This window comes from Aquarana catesbeiana, linkage group LG11 (assembly GCF_042186555.1).
Source record: "Aquarana catesbeiana isolate 2022-GZ linkage group LG11, ASM4218655v1, whole genome shotgun sequence".
Classification (NCBI taxonomy): domain Eukaryota; kingdom Metazoa; phylum Chordata; class Amphibia; order Anura; family Ranidae; genus Aquarana; species Aquarana catesbeiana.
The window spans coordinates 274428125-274452045 of record NC_133334.1 but is presented as its reverse complement, the minus strand read 5'-3'; the positions used below and the strand labels follow the sequence as shown (position 1 = coordinate 274452045).

The following is a 23921-nucleotide window of genomic DNA, read 5'->3' as shown; positions in this document are numbered from 1 at the left end:
CTAATAATACATTGGGAAACCGAGAGGTGAAAACCAGAGGTCACCGTGCACACAGATGGGGTTTGGTCTAACAATTGTCATTTCTATAATTGATGTCGTGTCTGTTACGTAGACGATTTACAGCTAAGTGAACGTTACACTTGGGAGCGAGGCATGGCAAACTTTTGACCCTGATGAGAGTAGTAAGCCTCCCTTCCCCGGGGCAGTTAGCGAAGTTATGGGAATAACATGGGAAGAAAATGAGGAATAAGGGCTGCGTTCGCACCCAGCGCCCTCTTGTGGTCGTTTTACATCTTTATTTACAGTGACCGCAGCAAAACATGGACACCTAAAGTGGCTGTAAACCCTTTACAACCACTTTTTGCTACAGGTAAGCCTAGAATAGGCTTACCTGTAGCTACCCCGGATATCTCCTAAACCTGCACGGTTTAGGAGATATCCCATGTATCTGCACGTCATCGACACATGCGCACTGAAGCAATGGCAAAAAGATAGAATAAAATATTTACAAAAATGTGAGAGGTGTACTTACTTTTGTGAGATACTGTACAAAGTGCTGGCTCTCTGTCTGCCATAAATGATGGAGGCGATTCATTTTCACAGATGAGTTACGTCAGCACTGGAGCAGACATGGAAGGAGGTCAGTACACATGGCTGGACTCTGGGTAGGTAAGTACTCATAAATAAGATTAGATTTTTGTTGGGGAGTTTATTTTTATTTTTCTCCTACCTGCACAAACAGTGAACTGGTTGGAGCTCGGAAGGACCCCTAAAACCAGATCACTGTGAAAGGGATGACCACCTACTTGCCCCCCCCCAGGACGACCAATCCTGGCCAGAAACATGGACAACTAGATCCCTATATAGTTCCTCTTTACCTAATTTTTTCACTGCCATAACCAATTGTTTTCAAATAAAGGTGTGAAAAGGACGATATCCATATCAATCAGTCGCCTATCGTTGCCGCAATGCATGAAAAGATGAATACTGATTGTGGTGGCACCCCGAGCCAGGATGCAGAACGGCACCCAAACTGTTAATGCCTGCCGTAGAATGGGTTTACTACCCTGTGTCCATTCTTTGCCCACTTGCTCTGCTGTGCCCAGGGCAGCGTTCCCTCCTGCCCGCCCCTTGTCCCGGCCCTGACTTATTGGTTGTTCTGGGAGGATCAAGGTACGTTTAGAAGACAGGATAACACTGGGCTGGACAAGCTGATCTTTTTAAAATGATAGATTTTATTTTAACATCATTTCAGACAGTAGCGTATTTCATCTTCTGTGTCAATCTTTAGAAAATTTAACTCAGCAGTGCAGTGAGCCTAACCAGCAGGCTGATAATCTAACAACATAAAAGGCACATTGTGAGGTCCAACAACTACAGTAGATTTACAAGAAAAAAGAAATGTGTGATGGGGGGCAACTGCCCCCCCCCCCCCCCCCCCATCCCGGGTCAGTATATAACTGCCCCACTTCCTGGACATCTGATTCTTCCATCTCCCTCTAGTTAGCCGAAGGGGTCAGTGTGTTAGAGTCGAACTTCGGAATACAGATCTTGGTACTGCACAGCAATGTTTACATTCTCCAGAAGATTGCCAGCAAGCAGGTAGGTTTATTTTATTGCATTGCAGATCTCATTAACAATAAAGAATCTGCCTGTTGGCAAAAAATCAAGCCACATTTAGATATTAAAGTATAACTAAAGCAAAATGTTTTATGAAGTTTTGGATAGAGTGGGGAGGAGTTAGAACACTTATTAGGTTATTATTATTATTGCTGTCTGCGTCCCCGTTAGGGAGATTCCCCCGATTTATTTGGCCTGTTTACCATTATCATTGAAAGTAAAAAAAAAAAAAAAATCACAAATTTTGGGCTGTTACCAGAACAGGAATAGAGGGGAAATTTTCCAATGGGGTCACCAGCTCAGGTGACAACCAGGGATCCCCCTCACTTTGGAGGGATTTCCTCTCGCTTCCTGTTTTGGCTATGGGACAGGAAGTGAAGGGAAATCTTCCCAATGGGGCACAAAAAAAAAAAAACAGACAGCGGTTATAATCCTACCTTACTTTATCCAAATAAAAAATAAAAGTTTGCCTTAAGTTCTACTTTACATTACAGAGATCTTTCTGACCAACTCAAGCTTTGGAATCTCACTCTATCTCTTAGCATTACATGATTTCACTAGTAGGACACCAGTTGGTTAACATTGAATCAGAGCACCATTATGACATCACACTAGCACTGTGACATCACACTTAGAACATGGCATTGCTCTGGTCACTTCTGTAAACCAAGAAAAGCCTGGAGTGTAACAGGATTGGTTATACATTGTATATACATTGTGTCTACTGAATAACAGACAGGTCCTCTTCAGAATGTTTGCCATAAATCTGACGATGATTTGACTTCCAGAGGAATTGCTGAATCCCAGTACTTGGAGTAACTTCGCTTGTTGATCCAGTGGATTGCCATGGGAAGGTAGAAGTATCGGTGAGCATAGTCTGATGGCCAGTGTCTCACTCCAGGAGAGGGGAATCCACGTCTTTCAGCGTCACTCAACCCGTATTTTTTAATACCATGCTTAGTTGGGCACAGTAAATATTAAATTCTAAATTCACCTTTCCAGAAAAACTGAAATCCTCCCCCCTACCCCAGTCCCCACTGTAAATATCTATGTAGCTGATGCTCTGTCAGTGCCCACGCAGCTAGTGCAGCGGTCTTGGGATTGGGGCGGCCCGGACTCTTCTTGCTGTAGGTCTTCCAGGGCAGATCAGAGAGATTCTGATTGGTCAGTGCCAGAACAGAGACCGCTTTGACCAATTGAGATTGCTCTGATCCGTCTCAGAAGCACTACAGGAAGAAGAGAGAATTCAAATCCCCAGATTCCTACATTAATAGCTTGGTTAATACCCACGCAGCTAGTGCAGCGGTCCGGGGATCTGAAACCCCGCTCTTCTTTCTGCAGGGCTTCCAGGATAGATCAGAGCAATTCTGATTGGTCAGTGCCAGCACAGTGACCGCTTTGACCAACTGAGATTGCTCTGATCCGTCCCAGAAGCGCTACAGGAAGAAGAGGGGGGGGGGATTTCAAATCTCTAGACTGCTACATTGGCTGCATGGATAGTGACAGCTCATCACCCACAGAGGTATGTATGGCTGGGAGGGGTTGGAGGGGGGAGGGTATTCACCTTTTAATTTCTTTTCTGAAAAGGTGAACTAACCCATCCTTATGGCAGGGGTGGGCAACCTGCGACCCTCCAGCTGTTGCAGATCTATGACTGTAATTGCCAGTCTTGCAATACCTCATGGGCCATGTAGTACCATGATTGTAACTGCCCAGTCGTACAAAATATTGTGCAACATGCTATGGATTCAGGAGAATTAGGCATTGACGGCCTCTAAAAGTCCACACCAATGCGGGCTTTACTTGTGTAAACTGAAGATGTTGTTGGCGACAATGATTGTGGGATGGAATGACACATTGGCCGGTGACTTGTGTCTTGGTGACTTGACCCCGATCTCTGGATTATACGAACAACTCAGTGAGGCCAAACGCATTTCCAAGGTTTTGACTCCGGCGGATTCAAACATTTTCCAATCTTCTCACATCCCGGGGGTGACCAGTTCTAGAAGACAGACAGATCTACTGAGGTCACTCAGATAGGAAGCAGAGCATAAAGAAAAGAGAACATCATTACAGACACCAATGATGCTGGAGGAACGATCACTTCTAACCCCCAGGGATATGATTGGGTCGCCCGTCTCCCCAGGACAGGTTTAGTCCTGAGTCGATGGGCATTTGTTGGCTTCAGAAGGGTTTTGCATTCCCATACAAGCCTCCAACGAAAAAGAATGTCGGATTTGGAGCGGTGTGAAATTCTAAAGCAGAGCTAAATACAAAGTTTATATCGACTGTAAATAAAACAGGCCATAGTGGGGATGGGGAGAGCAGTGGTGGTCAACTTGAAAAGTATAGAGGACATCCAGTGTGGGACAGACAATAGCAGAACATTTTCCTGCATTGCATCAAGTTATGCAGACCATTCAAAACGAATGGGCTTTACTGCAACTCAACGCACCAAAATGTTAGTCCTGCTGCTTCTTTTGCAGCTTAACGCAATGCAAACTTAACAAATTGGAGTAGAATAACCCCAGCATCAGTGGCAGTCGCAGTAATGACCCCCAGGATTGGTGTCCATGAGTTCAATAATAACCCCCTGCGCTGGTGTCAGCGAGTTCAATAATAATTCCCAGTATTTTTGTCAGTGGCGGTACTAATAACCTGCAGTATTGGTGTCAGTGGACCTTATAATAACCCTCAGCATGGTGTCAGTGGACCCAATAATAACCCTCAGCATGGTGTCAGTAGACCCAACAATAACCCCCAGTAGTGGTGTGAATGGACCCAATAATAACCCCCAGTATTGGTATCAATGGACCCAATAATAACCCCCAGTATTGGTATCAATGGACCCAATAATAACCCCCAGTATTGGTGTCAGTGGAAGTAATAATAGCTCCCAGGGTTGGTGACAGTGGACCCAATAATAACCCCAGCATTGGTGCCAGTGGACCCAATAATAACCCTCAGCATGGTGTCAGTGGACGCAATAATAACCCCCAGTATTGGTGCCAGTGGACCCAATAATAACCCTCAGCATGGTGTCAGTGGACCCAATAATAACCCTCAGTATTGGTGTTAATGGACCCAATAATAACCCCCAGTATTGGTGTCAGTGGACCCAATAATAACCCCCAGTATTGGAGCCAGTAGACCCAATAATAACCCTCAGAATGGTGTCAGTGGACCCAATAATAACCCCCAGTATTGGTATCAGTGGACCTAATAATAACCCTTAGCATGGTGTCAATGGACACAATAATAACCCCAGCACGGTGTCAGTGGACGCAATAATAACCCCTAGTATTGTTGTCAGTGGACCTAATAATAAACACCCAGCATGGTGTCAGTGGACCCAATAATAACCCCCAGTATTAGTGTCAGTGGCAGTAATAATAACACCCAGGGTTGGCGACAGTGGACCCAATAATAACCTCCAGCTTTGGTGTCAGTGGCAGTAATAATAGCCCCCTGCATTGGGGTCATGCGCCCAATAGAACCCCCCCCCCCAGCACTGGTGTCAGTGGAAGTACTAATAACCCCCAGGGTTGGTATGAGTGGGCCAAATAATAACCCTTAGTATTGGTGTCAGTGGCAGTAATAATAACCCCCAGGTTGGTGTTGGTGGACTCAAACAAAACACCCAGTATTGGTGTCAGTGGCAGTAATAACTCCCAGTGTTTGTGCCAGTGAGTGGACCCAACAATAAGCTCTGGCATGGGTGTCAGTGGCAGTAATAATAACCCCCAGGTTGGTGTCAGTGGATCCAAAAGTAAACTCCAGTATTGGTGTCAGTGTCAGTAATAATAACCCCCAGCGTTGGTGTGAGTGGATCCAATAATACCCCCAGAATTGGTGTCAGTGGCAGTAATAATTACCCCCAAGGGTTGGTGTCAGTGGATCCATCAATACCTTTCAGCATTGGTGGCAGTCTTGTAAGTGGGTGCAACAATAACCCTCAGCATTGATGTCAGTAGCTGCCCCCCCCCCACCCCCCACCCCCCACCCCCCCGACCCGCCATTGTGAAATGTGATTTTCCCAACAGCCTGGCATTGGTGGTCCATGGCAGTGAAAATTATCAGTCAAGTTTCTTTTTCTTCTACAGGCCAAAAACATTAGGCAACATTATTTTTCATCTTTGTTTTTGATGTTGCAATCAAACATGAAATGGAGACAGCATTTTTATTTTTTCCCTATTTGTTACTGATCTACGTTTTCCTGCAGTTCATTTCTTCTGTACAGTAGGGATGAGCTTCGAGTTCGAGTCGAACTCATGTTCGACTCGAACATTGGCTGTTCACAAGTTCACCGAACAGCGAACAATTTGGGGTGTTCGCGGCAAATTCGAATTCCGCGGAACACCCTTTAAAAGTCTATGGGAGAAATCAAAAGTGCTAATTTTAAAGGCTAATATGCAAGTTATTGTCATAAAAAGTGTTTGGGGACCTGGGTCCTGCCCCAGGGGACATGGATCAATGCAAAAAAAAGTTTTAAAAACGGCCGTTTTTTCAGGAGCAGTGATTTTAATAATACTTAAAGTCAATCAATAAAAGTGTAATATCCCTTTAAATTTCGTACCTGGGGGGTGTCTATAGTGTGCCTGTAAAGGGGCGCATGTTTCCTGTGTTTAGAACAGTCTGACAGCAAAATGACATTTTGAAGGAAAAAACTCATTTAAAACTACCCGCGGCTATTGCATTGCCGACAATACACATAGAAGTTCATTGATAAAAACGGCATGGGAATTCCCCAAAGGGGAACCCCGAACCAAAATTAAAAAAAAAAAATGACGTGGGGGTCCCCCTAAATTCCATACCAGGCCCTTCAGGTCTGGTATGGATATTAAGGGGAACCCCGGCCAAAATTAAAAAAAAAAAATGACGTGGGGTTCCCCCTAAATTCCATACCAGACCCTTCAGGTCTGGTATGGATTTTAAGGGGAACCCCGCGCCAAAAAAAAAAAAAAAAAAACGGCGTGGGGTCCCCCCAAAAATCCATACCAGACCCTTATCCGAGCACGCAACCTGGCCGGCCGCAGGAAAAGAGGGGGGGACAAGAGTGCGGCCCCCCCTCCCTCCTGAACCGTACCAGGCCACATGCCCTCAACATTGGGAGGGTGCTTTGGGGTAGCCCCCCAAAACACCTTGTCCCCATGTTGATGAGGACAAGGGCCTCATCCCCACAACCCTGGCCGGTGGTTGTGGGGGTCTGCGGGCGGGGGGCTTATCGGAATCTGGAAGCCCCCTTTAACAAGGTGATACCCAGATCCCGGCCCCCCCCCCGTGTGAAATGGTAAGGGGGTACATAAGTACCCCTACCATTTCACGAAAAAAGTGTCAAAAATGTTAAAAATGACAAGAGACCGTTTTTGACAATTCCTTTATTTAAATGCTTCTTCTTTCTTCTATCTTGCTTCATCTTCTGGTTCTTCTGGCTCTTCTGGTTCTTCTGGATTGCGGAGCGGCCCGGAGAAGAAAATGAAGAAGAAGAGAAGAAGAGAAGAAAAGAAGAAAAGAAGAAAAGAAGAAGAGAAGAAGAGAAGAGCGGGAGCCTCCCCCCCATGCCATGGGTGCGGAGCGGCCCGAGGAGAAGAAGACAGAAGACGCCGCGGAGGAGATGCTGGACGAGAACGCCGGAGGAAGAACCAGAAGAACCAGGAGAGCCAGAAGAACCAGAAGATGAAGCAAGATAGAAGAAAGAAGAAGCATTTAAATAAAGGAATTGTCAAAAACTGTCTCTTGTCATTTTTAACATTTTTGACACTTTTTTCGTGAAATGGTAGGGGTACTTATGTACCCCCTTACCATTTCACACAGGGGGGGGGCCGGGATCTGGGGGTCACCTTGTTAAAGGGGGCTTCCAGATTCCGATAAGCCCCCCGCCCGCAGACCCCCACAACCACCGGCCAGGGTTGTGGGGATGAGGCCCTTGTCCTCATCAACATGGGGACAAGGTGTTTTGGGGGGCTACCCCAAAGCACCCTCCCAATGTTGAGGGCATGTGGCCTGGTACGGTTCAGGAGGGAGGGGGGGCCGCACTCTCGTCCCCCCCTCTTTTCCTGCGGCCTGCCAGGTTGCGTGCTCGGATAAGGGTCTGGTATGGATTTTTGGGGGGACCCCACGCCGTTTTTTTTTTTTTTTTTGGCGCGGGGTTCCCCTTAAAATCCATACCAGACCTGAAGGGTCTGGTATGGAATTTAGGGGGAACCCCACGTCATTTTTTTTTTTAAATTTTGGCCGGGGTTCCCCTTAATATCCATACCAGACCTGAAGGGCCTGGTATGGAATTTAGGGGGACCCCCACGTCATTTTTTTTTTTAAATTTTGGTTCGGGGTTCCCCTTTGGGGAATTCCCATGCCGTTTTTATCAATGAACTTCTATGTGTATTGTCGGCAATGCAATAGCCGCGGGTAGTTTTAAATGAGTTTTTTCCTTCAAAATGTCATTTTGCTGTCAGACTGTTCTAAACACAGGAAACATGCGCCCCTTTACAGGCACACTATAGACACCCCCCAGGTACGAAATTTAAAGGGATATTACACTTTTATTGTTTGACTTTAAGCATTATTAAAATCACTGCTCCGTTTTTAAAACTTTTTTTTGCATTGATCCATGTCCCCTGGGGCAGGACCCAGGTCCCCAAACACTTTTTATGACAATAACTTGCATATAAGCCTTGAAAATTAGCACTTTTGATTATTCATGTTCGTGTCCCATAGACTTTAACGGTGTTCGCATGTTCGAACGAACTTTTTTCCTGTTCGCATGTTCTGGTGCGAACCGAACAGGGGGGTGTTCGGCTCATCCCTACTGTACAGTTATGAAATCACACACTAGTTGGCGCCATTGGCTTAAAAAATTCAATTTGCTATTCAGACTTGATGGAGACAAATCAGGAAAGTAATCAGGAAAGTAGAAGACTTTCAAGCGAAAAAGCCCCTGCATGGTATTTCACTCCCAACTACAATGCGAAGGCTTCCAATGGGAGACGGATGATGTCCCCTGAGCAGCTGCACACTCACCATGACAGCGAGGTCACACACATTGAGCTGAGGCTCCCCGGGGATCATGGATTCCTTGTGCTGGCCAACGACATAGGAAATCCTTGGCATTACTTGCTGGTATTCATTGCTTAATACACTGCAACAGGAGATAAAGGAGACATTACTGGAATCTAGTGAACAGGTAAAAGTGAAGGGCAAAAAAACAATACATGCAGTACTGAATGGTGTCAGCCGCAGCCCTGTGCATTTTTCTTTTGCTAGTTTAACCCCCTTGTCCTAAACAGGACAAGCTACTATGTCAGTTTAGTTTTTGGTTGGGCTGTAGTTCGGTCAGACTGATTGTATCGTTTTTCACCTGGTTTTTCCCTAAGATTAAATTGGCTTGTGATTTCTCACTGTCACCAGTAGATGTCACTGGTCATAGAATGAATATTGTTTTTTCCAGCCAATCCAGTAGGAGGTTTATGCCACTGGTGCATGCTGGGGGAGGATATAAATATTTGGGACAGACCATGTGCTCGCTGTCTTCCCCTGGGCTGAGGCCTAGGGAGGTGCTGCTGGATGGAGCTCCATTCTTCCCCTGGGCTGAGGCCTAGGGAGGTGCTGCTGGATGGAGCTCCATTCTTCCCCTGGGCTGAGGCCTAGGGAGGTGCTGCTGGATGGAGCTCCATTCTTAGACCCGACAGCCTGTTTTGGGGGCCTAACTTGTCCCGAAGCTGTCCTGCCTAGTCTGAAGGAAGCTGTGCCAAGGAGGAGGCCCCATGCTGGAGACGGCCAGGGAAGAAGGCTGGCCTCTCAGAAGGGCCTGGTGACTCATTTGGAGGATGCACTGAAATTTGGGAATGTGCTTACAGTCTTACTAAATTCATAGAAAAAAAAAATCAATATAACAGTGTGGAGCTAAATCAATATATAACAATAATACATCTGCTAATTTATTGTATAGGAAAAAAAAAACTCAATAAATAAAGTCCAAGTTAATTTGGCATTAACACCATTTTTGGTTGTCCTTTTTTACTCAACTACAAGATGTCTCTTATGAGCATTTTGCACTATTTGGACAATCTAATGGGTTCATCCCTGATTAGAGAGGCCTTGGATACCTTATAGGGGTTGTAATGTGATGATGTCAGGGCTGGGCTCAGCCCTTCCTTCTCCGAGCTGGCCGCTCAGCTGTCGGCTAATTGCCAGCTCCTATCTCTCTCCACAGTTACTTAGCTGTTGATGATATCCTGCTCGTCAATCCTGCCTACTTAAGCCGTCCAGCCCAGAGGATCTCTGCCTTCGCCTTGGTCAACATCACAGAAACTATCCCCTCCGATCCTGTTCAAGACTTGCTTTGCTGACATCCCTTCTGGCTCCAGGTCCTGCTTGCTGTTCCACTACATCGATCCCTGACTTCTGGCTTGGCTGACTATCCGTTCCGGTTACTGAACTTTGGCTATGTTTTGACTACGTTTTTTCTTTTTATTACTTATTATTAAACAAGTGTGATTGAACTGTACTTCTGTCTCGGCCTGATTTCATGGTTTGTGATCTGTCTGGCCAATCCCCCTGAAGATGTCATCTTCTGACGAAACGCGTTGGTTGTGGCCTCCACGTGGATGGCTTCTTGAGATAACACAGGACATTTGCACAGGACAGCTCTGAATTCCTAACATGATCAGCAAACGGTTTTGCACTTATTGAACAGATATAGTAATACACTTCTGATGGTATATTTACCAAAAAACCAAAGGGGAGCAAATAGGAGAAGTTCAGGGTTCACATTCACTTCATAAAAGAATTATACTGAGCACAATTTGTAGCAGCTGGGAGGAAAAGGACGAGCATATGAGAGCCTGTGACACCTCCCTTGTTCTATTGACCCCCCGCTGCATCGGAGGATTACAGCAGCAGGGTCGGGGGTGGGGGTGGGTGCAGGGATGGGACAAGGGGTGGGCAGGAGGGGAGGCTGTCCTGGGCACTGTGGTATCATGTGAGGTGGTGGTGGTGGTGGGGGGCCACAAGGAGATGGGGAGGGGGGGTTTCCATTGAAAGGGGAAATTTGGGAGGCAGCTGGGGGTAAGTATTGTTCTAGGAGGGGAAATTTGAGGTGGTGCTAAGAGTGTTGATTTAGGGAGATTTATGTAGGGGGGGGGGGATAATTTGTGCTAGGAGGTGGGATTTTGTAGGAATTTGTGCCAGGAGGTGGGATTTTGGAGGAATTTGTGCTAGGCGGGGGGGGGGATTTTGAAGGAATTTGTGCTAGGAGGTGGGATTTTGGAGTAATTTGTGCTAGGAGGGGGGATTTGGAGGAATTTGTGCTAGAAGGGGGGATTTTGGAGGAATTTGTGCCAGGAGGGGCGATTTTGGAGGAATTTGTGCTAGGAGGGGGGATTTTGGAGGAATTTGTGCTAGAAGGGGGGATTTTGGAGGAATTTGTTCTAGGAGGGGGGGGGGGGGGTTTGGAGAAATTTGTGCTAGGAGGGGGGATTTTGGAGGAATTTGTACTAGGAGGGGGGGGTTTTGGAGGAATTTGTGCTAGGAGGGGGCATTTTGGAGGAATTTGTGCCAGGAGGCGGGATTTTGGAGGAATTTGTGCTCGGAGGGGGGATTTTGGAGGAATTTGTACTAGGAGGGGGGATTTTGGAGGAATTTGTGCTAGGAGGGGGGATTTTGAAGTGGGGGAATGTGTACTAGGAGGGGAAATTTTAGGAGTAGAGGATTTGTGCTAGGAGGGTACATTTTTTGGGGGGAGGAGCATTTGAGCTGGGGGGGATTTGGAGGATGGGGGGCAGAGATTTGTGCTGAGGGAGCATTTCAGAAGGGGGCGGATTTGTACTGGGAGGGAGGGGAATTAATGTTTAGGGGGTAATAATGCAGGATTAGTGCTCAGGGTTTTTGTGGGGGGATTTTTGCAGACAGATAATGCTCATAAATCTTGGGGGGGGGGGGGTGCAGTTTGGCATGTTGGCCCTGGGCTCTAGATGACCGCGTCCCGGCACTGGGTAGGGGGCATGGAGGGAGGAGGATTACCTTGCAAAATTTTTTGGGATTGTGAGTAAAAGGCAAACCCCAAGATAAACCCTTAGTTCTGTTAAACCCACTCTGCATGAATTACGGGGGGGGGGTGTTCTGCCCCCCGACCTCACTTGTGAACAAGTCCTTAGTGCTCATTCACAGTAGTGGTTGAGGGACGGTAAAACCCTGCAGTTGAACTGTGGATTTACCACCCCCAAACCGCTCCTCCTTTAGCTGCAGAGGCCAGGGGGGGTTCTCCACACTTGTCATTTTGTGAAAACATGAGACGATGGTGCTGTGTGACCTCCTTACCTTATGGGGTACTTCTCTCCAGGGTCCCTTCCCACGTGGAACAAGAGCGGGTTAAGGTCATGCTCGACTTGGTCATGGGTCGTAATTCCAGTTATATTCTGTCCAGGACAGAAATTAATACCCTGCATCCAAATACACACAGCAATCAGTACTACAAGATTAACCACTTCAGCTCCTGAAGGTTTTACCCCCTTCATGACTAGGGTATTTTTTGCTATTCAGCACTGCACTACTTTAACTGGCGATTGCATGGTCATGCAATGCTGTACCCAAATGAAATTTATATATTTTTTTTCCTACACAAATATAGCTTTTTTTTGGTGATATTTGATCACCACTGAGCTTTTTTGTCTTTTATCATATTAACAAAAAAATATTCCATAAAATCTAATTTTTTCATAAATTTAGGCCAAATTGTACTCTGCTACGTCTTTGGAAAACAAAAATCCCAAAAAGTGTATATTGATTGGTTTGTGTGAAAGGTATAGCATCTACAAAGTATGGGATATATACTGAAATTTTTATTTCTTTATGTTTATACTAGTAATGGCGGAGATCAGCGACTTATAGTAGGACTGTGATAGTGCAGCGTGCAGTCTGACACTTACTGACACTGGGTGGGAACTGACTAAATTACATCTGGGACTGACATCTCCAGTGACACTAATGCAGCGATCAGTGCTAATAATATACACTGTCACTGTACTAATGACACTGACCAAGAAGGAGTTAAAGTGGAGTTCCACCCACTTTTACAACTCTTTAGCATCCCTCACTAAACTGTGCACTGTAAACGAATTGGATATTTTTTTTACTTTTTTTCTCAGCACCCACTGTATATCTGCTGTATTCATTTTTCACTTCCTCCTCCCTGGCCACGGCCCATCGCATCATTTCCTGTTTGCAATGCCTTCTGGGAAGGGCCAGCAACTTCCTCTGACACTGCCGTTGTTATGGAAACCTGACCTGAAACCTATTACACTGCTTGTGCTGCACTGAGCATGTGCGAGATCTGCAAGGATGAGATCCAGGAAGAAATGCAGTCTGGCTTCAGATGCCCACACTTAAGATGGCCACGGCCTGCTGTAAGTTTATAAAATAACAAACTCCTGCTATAAACTAACAAAACAGACCTTAGTTTACAGACTAACTTTACTAGAATACATTAAGCTTGTGTATTATAGGGGTATTTTTATTTAAAAAGTATCATTTCGGCCGGAACACCACTTTAACCCTTTGATTGGCCCTGGTTGTAAACTGTGTGCCTAACAAGTGTAAAGTGAGTACTGTGTGCTGCTTTTACTAACAGTTTTTACTTCCTGCTTTGCAGGGAGAAAAAAAAAAACAGCCACACCGCTGCTTTCCGGTAGAGCCCTGTGTTGTTTACCAATACAGAGCTCTTTTCTGTCATTGGTCCAGCTGATCAGCAGGTCCCGGACATAAATCATTGGCCAGGAACCGATGATCGGCTTATGCTGTAACGAATGACAGTACAGCTGGGATGCGCATGTGCACGCCCCTACCCGGAAATGCTGGATCACTTATATATACACATGATCCAGCACAGTGGAGCCGCAATGTAGCAGGAAAGCTACAGGAGGCGGCCCCGAAGTGGTTAAGAACCTGCATCTCTTAGATCTGGGGTCTCCAAACTTTCTAAACAAGGGGCCAGTTTACTGTCGTTCAGACTTTAGGGGGGCCGGACTGTGCCCAGTGGGAGTAAACAATGCCTCATCTTTGGTGTCAATGGAGGGAATAGTGCCTGATTGTTGGTGTCATTGGGAGGACTTATGTCCCATTGTTGGTGTCAGTGGGAGGAATTATGTCCCATTGTTGGTGTCAGTGGGAGGAATAGTGTCCCATTGTTGGTGTCAGTGGGAGGAATAGTGTCCCATTGTTGGTGTCAGTGGGAGGAATAGTGTCCTATTGTTGGTGTCAGTGGGAGGAATAGTGTCCTATTGTTGGTATCAGTGGCAGGAATTTTTCCCTATTGTTGGTATTCATGGTAGGAATAATGCCTCGGGGGCCAAAAAAAGCAATCAAAGGGCCACATCCAGCCCCCGGGCCACAGTTTGGAGACCACTGCCTTAGATTATCAAGAGAACAACAGGTCCCAGACATGTCCTGACTGTTTATAGGTTGGAAGTTGTAGTTCTCCTACATACCTGAGATAGCTCTTCCCAAGAGTTTGTCCAGGTCCAGTAATGAGCCTTGTATAGCCCCAGTCGGACTGCCATCATCTCATTGCCACGATAAAAGAATATTGGCCTGAAGGAGGAGGCACAAGAGATGAGTGAGATAATGGCATCAGGGGAACTAACATTCACAGCTCCAGTCATAGTAGAAGTTTAGTTAGACTGGCCTTTCTCAACCTTTTAATATAGAGAAACCTTGAAATAACTTTTTGGCCTCAGGGAACTTCTAATAATATTTACTGTACCTACAACTGTACATTGATAGCATGGTCAATGGAAAGAATGATCCTTACGTTTTGAGGTCAATGGAAGGAATCCCCCAGTTACTGATAGCGAAAAGATCATTGTGGTCTGTGGCAAATTATCTGAGAGGAAGAAAATACTTATTGCTCAAGGAACCCCTAGCAACCTCTGGAGGAACCCTAAGGTGTCATGGAACCCTGGCTGAGAAGGGCTGAATTAGACAAAAGGGATACTATGACTTGGAATGGGGATAGTTTGTATGCAGATCAAAAATTATGTAAAAAAGTTGCCTATGTGTCTCAGATGTTCTTCAAGGAAGACCTATAATAAAACCCACAAGTCCTGAAGGCAACCACTGCCACCAATACTCATAGCCAAGGACATTTGGATTGTAGCCCAGAGGAAGCACAGGCAGATCTAGACCATCAATTTTAGACCAGTCTCTCAACATTTTAATATGGAGGAACCCTTGAAATAACTGTCTGGTCTCAAGGAACCCCCTGATAATAATAACTGTATATACAACTGTACATTGATGAGATGGTCAATAGTAGGAAAAATCATTACATTTGAGGTCAATGGGAAGAATCCCCCACTTACAAATAGCGAAAAGATCAGTGGGACATTATCTAATGCTGCGTACACACGGGCGGACTTTGACGGACTAGGTCTGGTGGACTTTCCGAATGAATGGACTTGCCTACACACGATCAACCAAAGTCCGACGGATTCGTACGTGATGACGTACAACCAGGCTAAAAAAAGGAAGTTCATAGCCAGTAGCCAATAGCTGCCCTAGCGTTGGTTTTTGTCCGTCGGACTAGCATACAGACGAGCGGACTTTTCGACCGGACTCGGGTCCGTTGGAAAGATTTGAAACATGTTTCATTTCTAGGTCCATCAAACTTTTGGGAAAAAAAAGTCCACTGGAGCCCACACACGATCGAATTGTCCGACGGACCCCGGTCCGCCGGACCAAGTATGCCGTAAAGTCCGGTCGTGTGTACGCGGCATAAGAGGCAGAAATTACTTATTGCTCAAGAAACCCCTAGCAACCTTTGGAGGAACCCTAGTTGAGAAGGGCTGAGTTAGACAAAAGGAATACTATGACTTGGAATGGGAATAGTTTGTATGCAGAACAAAAATTATGTATAAAGTTGCCTGTGGGAAGAATACCCCACTTACAGATACTAAGAACGATCATTGTGACCAGTGGGAAATTATCTGAGAGGCAGAAATTGCTTTTTGCTTAAGGAACCCCTAGAAAGGAACCTCTGGAAGGCCCCCAGGGTCCCATGAAACCCTACTTGAGGAAGGCTGAGTTAGACTAAAAGGAGTTCTATGACTTGGAATAGAGACATTCCATGTAGACAGTTTGTATGCAGAACACAAAATATGTAAAAAGTTGCGTATGCTTCTCTGATGCTCTACAACAGGCCTTCTCAACCAGGGTTCCATGGAACCTTAGGGTTCCCACAGAGGTTGCTAGGGGTTCTTTAAGCAATAAGCAATTTCTGCCTCTCAGATAAGTTTCCACTCACCACAATGATCTTTTTAGCCATCTGTAAGTGGGGGATTCTTCCCATTGATTTCAAATGTAAGGATCATTTTTACTCTTGACCATCCCACGAATGTACAGTTGTAGATACAGTAATTATTATTAGAGGTTCCCTGAGACCGTAAAGGTATTTCAAGGGTAAAAGAGGATATATATGTTTCCAGTGAATAAATCCAGACTCCCTGGAAACTGGGTATTTTATTGTGCCAAGACAATACCATGTATTTAAAAAAAAAAAATATTACAATTTTATTCATACACTTTAGAATACAAATAAGTTAAAAATATCTCAACTGACAGTAAACAATTTTAAAAAAATATGTACAAATTTTAGAACACAGTGGATTGACACGTTGCGCCTGTAAGTAGCTTCCTCAGGATCCACTATTCATAATAGAATATGGTAACTGTCAAACGAACAAATGAACACATAATATAGAATACAAAATCATATAATGGACCCACAAGAGAGGTCCCACAAGGTACAAAAAAAATCAAACAATTTACCCTGTGTTTTTTGTACCTTGCGGGACCTCTCCTGTGGGTCCATTATATGATTTTGTATTCTATATTATGTGTTGTTTGTTTGTTTGACACTGGGGAAGAACTGGGAAATACCTCCGGAAAACATCTCACCTGTCAGTCACTTTGCCCTCCAGCATGACGGGTGATAGGTCAATGCCATCTATAGGCCTGTCCTTGGGGGGATCTATTCCTGCCAGTGCCAGGCTGGTGGTGAAGAGGTCCATGATGTTGCTTAGCTGGTGGCTCACCTGTGAGACAAATATTAATCAGCTTCTTTAGCAGTGTTAGGGCTTGTTCTCATATGCGACAGCCCTTGCTGCCCTTTAAAAAAAAAAAAATTGTGGTTGACCATATATCAGAGGTTGGTTTGCAGGCAGTTGGGAGGCAATATATCACCTTTTCTTCGCCTGCATTAATGGTCGCAGCATAGGTCCATTAACTCTAATGGGTTACGTTTGATGGCGGTACTGCCCACTTAATCCAACAGGGGGCTTAATTTTTGCTGCAGTATATGTACATCACTTGCAGGATATGTGTGCGAACCCACAATTACTAGAAGTGCAAATGCATTTCGTGCTCAAAAAAAAAATATATGTATAAAAGATATAAACACTAACAGTGCTGACAATCAAAAACATCCATAATGAAAACAAATGAACAAACACAGTCTCTTTCAAAGTGCTGGGTGCTCCAAATAAAGTGAGTAGGTCCTACAAAAAACCATGCAGGTGTTGCGTGCCACACTCCCCTCTTGTGACCCCACTCACCAAACTGAATGGACCCTCAGCTTTGCAGTCTGGGGGTCAAAGGCGCTGTGATCTATACGATCTGGATTATGAAGATTGGATTAGATTCTGAGAAGCCTTTCCATAAAGGTAACCTTGTGGACGTTCAGATTAAATCGACCATGCTCAACGCGTTTCGCCCCCTCCTCCAGGGCATCATCAAGGACTTGTGGACTTGTCCTTGATGACTGTAATTGTAATCACAATTAATTGTAATTAATTAATTGTAATTGTAATCCCACCCTGTTATATCACACATGACCACTAGAGGGAGGATACACACATTTGTATAAGAAATATAATAATCAACATATGGAAGAGTAAGTAAAACTCTCAAATCTCAAAATAACTTTTCCTCAATAATAAAAAAAAAAAAAAGATTTGGTTGGAGTTACGTTTAATTTTTTCCCTACACATATAGTTAAGCGATGCACATATGAAAAATAGAACCTCAGTCTCACCTGCCCAGGAGGTAAGTGTCCCGGCCACCAGGCAATCCCTGGAACCCTCATACCGCCCTCGAAGGTTGTCTGCTTCCCGCACAGGAAGGGAGAGTTGCTTCCTCCTAGAAGATTTTTGGAAGGCACAAGATAAACCTGAACATGAGTAAAATAAATCCAGCCTTTTGTAATCAGTGTCCCCCCGCCCCCCCGCTGGCAGCGCTTTCTTTGGTGCCATTTTCTGTGCACTGGGTCTAGTTTACCAATATTACTTGGGTATGGAAAAGCGGATGCTGTACTTACAGTGTTAAGGGAATTTGTATCAGTGGATGAATAGAACCTTAGAACCTTAAATGAACAATCCTAGAATTCTGAGAAATGGAAAATTTATTTCATGGGTAACTTTGTGTACATAAAACAGCCAACACGTTTCAGGGTGTTTGCCCCCTTCACCAGGCCGCCTCTCCACCTTGTCCAATCAGAGAATGCTTTGCTTTCATTCGAAAAAAAGCGAAACATTATCTGAATGGCGTCCATGCTAAGCGACCTTTTGTATTCAGAATGCATTAGAAGGGCCACTCAGCACTGGACCCGGAAGGAAGTAAAGATGACTGGAATAGCGATGTCTGCTACAGTGATTTCCAGCTTCCAGGGTCATCATCCAGGTATGGTATATCTAGAGTTACATTGGTGGACTAATGTAAATATGTATAATATATACCAAGCCAGGAATTCTTCTTTAAAAACCACTTGCTGAGTGCCCTATAGTACTTTTACTGCTGCAGGGGGCAGCTGTGGGTAGGGTTTTCCTCTCACTTCCTGTTTGGCTATGGGACAGGAAGTGAAGGGAAATCTCAGCAATGGGACAGGGATGGCAAAAAAAAATAAAAATCTGACGGATTATAGCCCTCTTTTTCTCTATCCAAAATGAAAAAAAAAAAAAAAAGTTTTGCCCATAGTTCTACTTTAACCACTGCAGCCCCGGAGGATTTTAACCCCCTTCCTGACCAGAGCGCTTTTTGCGATTCGGCACTGCATCGCTTTAACTGCCAATTGTGTGGTTGTGCAATTCTGCACCCAAACAAAACTGACCCCCTTTTTTCCCACAAATAGAGCCTTTTTTTGGTGGTATTTGATCGCCTCTGCGGTTTTTATTTTTTGCGCTATAAACAAAAATAGAGCGTCAATTTTGAAAAAAACGCAATTTTTTTTAGTTTTTGCTATAATAAATATCCCCCAAAAATATATATAATTTTTTTTTCCTCAGTTTAGGCCGATATGTATTCTTCTACATATTTTTAATAAAAAAAAAAAAAAAAAAAAAAAAAAAATCGCAATAAGCGTATATTGATCGGTTTGCACAAAATTTATAGCGTCTACAAAATAGGGAATAGATTTATGGCATTTTTATTTATTTTTTTTTTTTTTTCAGCAATGGCGGCGATCTGCGATTTTTATCAGGAGTGCGACATTATGGCGGACACATCGGACATTTTTGACACTATTTTGGGACCATTGTCATTTATACAGGGATAAGTGCTATAAAAATGCACTGATTACTGTATAAATGACACTGGCAGTGAAGGGGTTAACCACTAGGGGGCGGTGAAGGGGTTAAGTGTGTCCTAGGGAGTGATTCTAACTGTTAGGGGGCTGGGCTTCAACACACAGGACAGTGATCACTGCTCCCGATGACAGAGAGCTGTGATCACTGTCCTGTCACTAGGCAGAACGGGGAAATGCTTTGTTTACAAAAGCTTCTCCCCGTTCTACCTCTCCGTGACACGATCGCGGGCACCCGGCTGACATCGAGTCTGCGGGACCCACGGTCACGGAGACCGCGGCGGGCGCGCGACACCGCTTCTTAAAGGGGACGTGCCTGTACGCCCTTTTACCAGTGCCATTCTGCCGACGTAAATTGGCGTACGCTGGTTGGCAAGCGGTTAAAGAGGCGCTATAACGTTCGCGTAAACCAATATATGCTTATTGGGATTTTTTTTACCAAAAACATGTACCCAAAATCTATGAAGGAATTTGAGCTTTTCTCACCTTGGTTGGGTGCAGAGATGAGGGCCGCCCCGTTGTCAGATGTGAAGAACACAAAAGTGTCCTTAGCTATTCCCGTGTTTTTTAGCAATTCCAAGATTTTCCCAATGCTGGAATCAATTTCACGGACAGCGTCGCCGTACCTGGGATATCAGAGAAGAGAGTCTGTACCAGAACATACCATCCTCATGGACCAGTTTAAAGCAGGACTCCGGTCTATTTACCAGCTAGGTTCAAAATGAAGAATTTTAGAGCTCTTTTTTTTTTTCCCAAAAAGGTAATGTTCAAAATTGTCTAATTACAAATACTGTATCAGAGTAATTAAGGTGGAATTGAGTTAGTGATTTAGAATGTCTACAAGATTTAACCTAGAAAGAGAATGGATTATTCCTCTAGGCTAGGAAAAACTGACCTTAGTTATGAAAGTACACAATATGGCCCATGGACTCCTGACCATCACACCTACATACATAGCAACATTATGGTTACGGATAGTGGGACACTGGTAATCCCACCCACATTCCATTTACCATGTGCCCAAATCACACCCACTTCATGGGTTGGTCTTGTCCAGACCCGGCCTCTAAATATGCAGGGACCATCTATTATGGTCACTTTTTGGGCTGGTCCTACCCAGACCCTGCCTCTTAATGGGATGGCCTTGTCCAGACCCTGCCTCTAAATATACATGGATCATCCATCATACCTACTTTATGGGTTGGTCCCACCAGATCCTGCCTCGAAATATGCACGAACCATCCATCATACCCACTTTATGGGTAGGTCTTGTTCAGACCCTGCCACTAACTATGCAAGGACCATCCATCATACCCCCTTATAGGTTGGTCTCACCCAAACCCTGTCTCTAAATATGCAGGAACATCATATCCACTTTATAGGTCAGTCTTGTCCAGACCCTGCCTCTAAATAGGAAGGAACCATTCATCAAGCCCTCTTTATGGATTGGTCCCTCCCAGACCCTGTTTCTAAATATGCAGGAACAGTCCACATTATAGGTTGGTCTTGTCTAGACCTTGCCTCTAAAATTCAGGGACCGTCCATCATGCCCACTTTATGAATTGGTCCCACCTGGACCCTGCCTCTAAATACGCAGGGAACATCCATCAACTCTACATTATGAGCTGGTCCCACCTGAAACGTGTTTCCAAATATGCAGGGACTATCCATTATACCAACTTCATGGGCTGGTCTTGTCCAGACCCTGCCTCGAAATATGCAGAGACTATCCATCATACCCACTGTATGGGCTGGTCTTAACCAGACCCTGCCTCGAAATATGCAGAGACTATCCATCATACCCACTGTATGGGTTGGTCTTGTCAAGACCCTGCCTCTAAATACGCAGGGAACATGCATCACACCTACATTATGGGTTGGTCCCACCTGAAACGTGTTTCCAAATATGCAGGGACTATCCATTATATACCAACTTCATGGGCTGGTCTTGTCCAGACCCTGCCTCGAAATATGCAGGGACTATCCATCATACCCACTGTATGGGTTGGTCTTGTCCAGACCCTGCCGCTGAATATGGAGGGGGCTATCAATCATATCCACTTTATGTGTTGGCCCCACCCAAACCCTGTCTTTAAATGTCCAGGAACCATCCACCATACCCACTTTATGGGTTGGTCTTGTCAAGACCCTGCCTCTAAATACGCAGGGAACATCCATCATACCTACATTATGGGCTGTCCCACCTGAAACAAGTTTCTAAATATGCAGGGACTATCCATTATACCAACTTCATGGGCTGGTCTTGTCCAGACCCTACCTTTGTATTATGCAGGGACAGTTCATCATACCCATTTTTTGGTTTGGTTTTGTTCAGACCCTGCTTCTAAACCTGCAGGGACCATACATTACTCCCCACTTTATGTGCTGGTCCGACCTGGACCCTGCCTCTTAATATGTAAGTATCACCCACTCACAGCCCCAATCCCTTAAGTTAATGCCTTTTTGAGTTACAGCACATGTTCAGTATTTCACTGATGCTGTGAACCTATGACACCACATCCATATAGGACAGAGGGTCAAGATATGGGACTGTCCCAGCAAAGCCGCAAAATTTGGCATGCATGCAGCTATATGAGCTTGACATTACTTTTCTAAATCAGTTGTATAAAATCAAGCACAGAGCAATGCAATCCCCATTAACAAATGTTAGCAAAGACAGTTGTGCACTCCTAATGTTTTTTAGGGAAGGCCATGTTCTCTTCTAACGTGAGTGTGCTCCTATGTTCAAGTCCCTGACCTGAACCCCACTGAACACCTTTGCGATGAATTGGAACGCCAAATGTGAATCAGGTCTTCTCATCCATTCTCAGTACCTAACCTCACTACTTCTTTTGGCTAAATAGACACAAATTCCCACAGGAACCCTCCAAAATCTTGTGGAAAGCCAACCCAGAAGAGTGGAGGCTGTTATAGCAGCAAAGGAGAGGCAGCTCCATACTAATGTCCATGGTTTAGCAATGGGATGGAAATAGATTGGGATGTCCAACAACCTCCAATAGGTGTGATGGTCAGGTGTCCACACAGTTTTGACTATATAGGGGTTTATTTACTAAAACTGGAGAGACCACAATTTTGTGCAGCTTGTTCAACTAAGTGTCAGGGCTGGGCTCAGCCCTTCCTTCTCTGAGCTGGCCGCTCAGCTGTCGGCTAACTGCCAGCTCCTATCTCTCCACAGCTATTCAGCTGTTGATGATATCCTGCTCGTCAGTCTTGCCTACTTAAGCCGTCCAGTCCAGAGGATCTCTGCCTTTGCCTTGGTCAACATCACAGAATCTATCTCCTGCGATCCTGTTCAAGACTTGCTTTGCTGACATCCCTTCTGGCTCCAGACCCTGCTTGCTGTTCCACTACATTGATCCCTGACTTCTGGCTTGTCTGACTATCCGGTTACTGAACTTTGGCTATGTTTGGACTATGTTTGTTCTTTTTACATTTATTAAACAAGTCTGATTTAACTGTACTTCTGTCTCGGCCTGATTTCATGGTTTCTGACACTAAGCTTTGACACTAAAACCTGGAAGCGGTTTGGTTGCTATGCAGAGCTCCACCATATTTTGCACGCTACAATTTTAATAAATGAACACAATGTGTTCCCCACAGTAACCAGATCAGATTCAAACACACACAGGACATAACATTTCCACCATGAAATTTGGTTCTCACCAGCTGCTGTGGGGAAACACATAAAACTCTTGTTAGTGAAAGGTTTGACGAATGGGGCTCAGTGTTATTCTATGGTGATAGGGCTGTGATTTAGGTCTTACAGTCCTCTGCGGCTACTTCCCAGGAAAGGTTTAGAGGCGTAGACAGGAGCGTGGGTGGCATCAATCGCCCAGTACAAGAAGAACGGCTGCTTTGTTGACCCATATTTACCGATAAAGTTCAAAGCTTCCTGTTAATAAAAAAACACCCGAGAATAAGAACAGGTCATGGAAATGATAAAAAATCATTATAGTTTTATTCCATTACGAACGTAAGTAAATGTAAACCCTAACTGAATGACAGACACTAATGCCACGTACACACGGTCGGACTTTTCAGCTACAAAAGTCCGACAGCCCGTCCGACAGACTATTTGACGGACTTTTGGCGGACTTTCAACAGACTTTTTTACGACTGGACTTGCCTACACACGATCACACCAAAGTCTGACGGATTCGTACGTGATGACGTACACCGGACTAAAATAAGGAAGTTGATAGCCAGTAGCCAATAGCTTCCTTAGCGTGGGTTTTTGTCTGTCGGACTAGCATACAGACGAGTGGATTTCTGGGTCCGGCGGAGTTACGATGTAAAGATTTGAAGCAAGTTCCAAATCTAAAGTCCGTCAGATTTGCGACTGGAAAAGTCCGCTGAAGGTCCACTGAAGCCCACACACGATCGGATTGTCCACCAGATTTGGTCCGTCGGCGTCCGTCGGACAAGTCCGGTTGAAAAGTGCGACCGTGTGTATGCGGCATAAGCGGTCTATTTATTAATAAATTGTTTTTATTGCAGTTTTGTGTCAGTAAAAGTCATACAAACAAATGCACCATCAACACAGTGGGTGTAATATACACATACAGCGCCTCGAGAAAGTATTCATACCCCTTGAAATTTTCCACATTTTGTCATGTTACAACCAAAAACCTAAAAGTATTTTATTGGGATTTTA

At 44.8% G+C, this 23921-nt stretch overlaps 1 protein-coding gene and 1 long non-coding RNA gene across 3 annotated transcripts in view; one reads left to right on the top strand and one right to left on the bottom strand.

The window, feature by feature from the left end:
• The window catches only part of LOC141112789 (uncharacterized), a 36090-nt gene extending 25964 nt beyond the window's left edge, over positions 1-10126 (top strand). The window contains exon 3 of one of the 2 annotated variants that reach the window (XR_012236639.1): positions 9833-10126. This is a non-coding gene — a long non-coding RNA (uncharacterized lncRNA). Of the gene's footprint in view, positions 1-603; positions 1413-9832 lie in introns of those variants that run through there. The other variant, XR_012236640.1, reaches the window with a different exon arrangement.
• Positions 1589-23921, bottom strand: part of GALNS (galactosamine (N-acetyl)-6-sulfatase) — a 33077-nt gene continuing 10744 nt past the window's right edge. Inside the window, exons 7-14 of the mRNA XM_073605847.1 lie at positions 23032-23159; positions 19733-19872; positions 17705-17808; positions 16570-16706; positions 14103-14205; positions 11938-12059; positions 8641-8758; positions 1589-3622 (exon numbers count right to left, since the gene is read on the bottom strand). Of these exons, the coding sequence (XP_073461948.1) occupies positions 3536-3622; positions 8641-8758; positions 11938-12059; positions 14103-14205; positions 16570-16706; positions 17705-17808; positions 19733-19872; positions 23032-23159 (939 nt within the window). The 3' untranslated portion in view covers positions 1589-3535. The remainder of the gene's footprint in view (positions 3623-8640; positions 8759-11937; positions 12060-14102; positions 14206-16569; positions 16707-17704; positions 17809-19732; positions 19873-23031; positions 23160-23921) is intronic.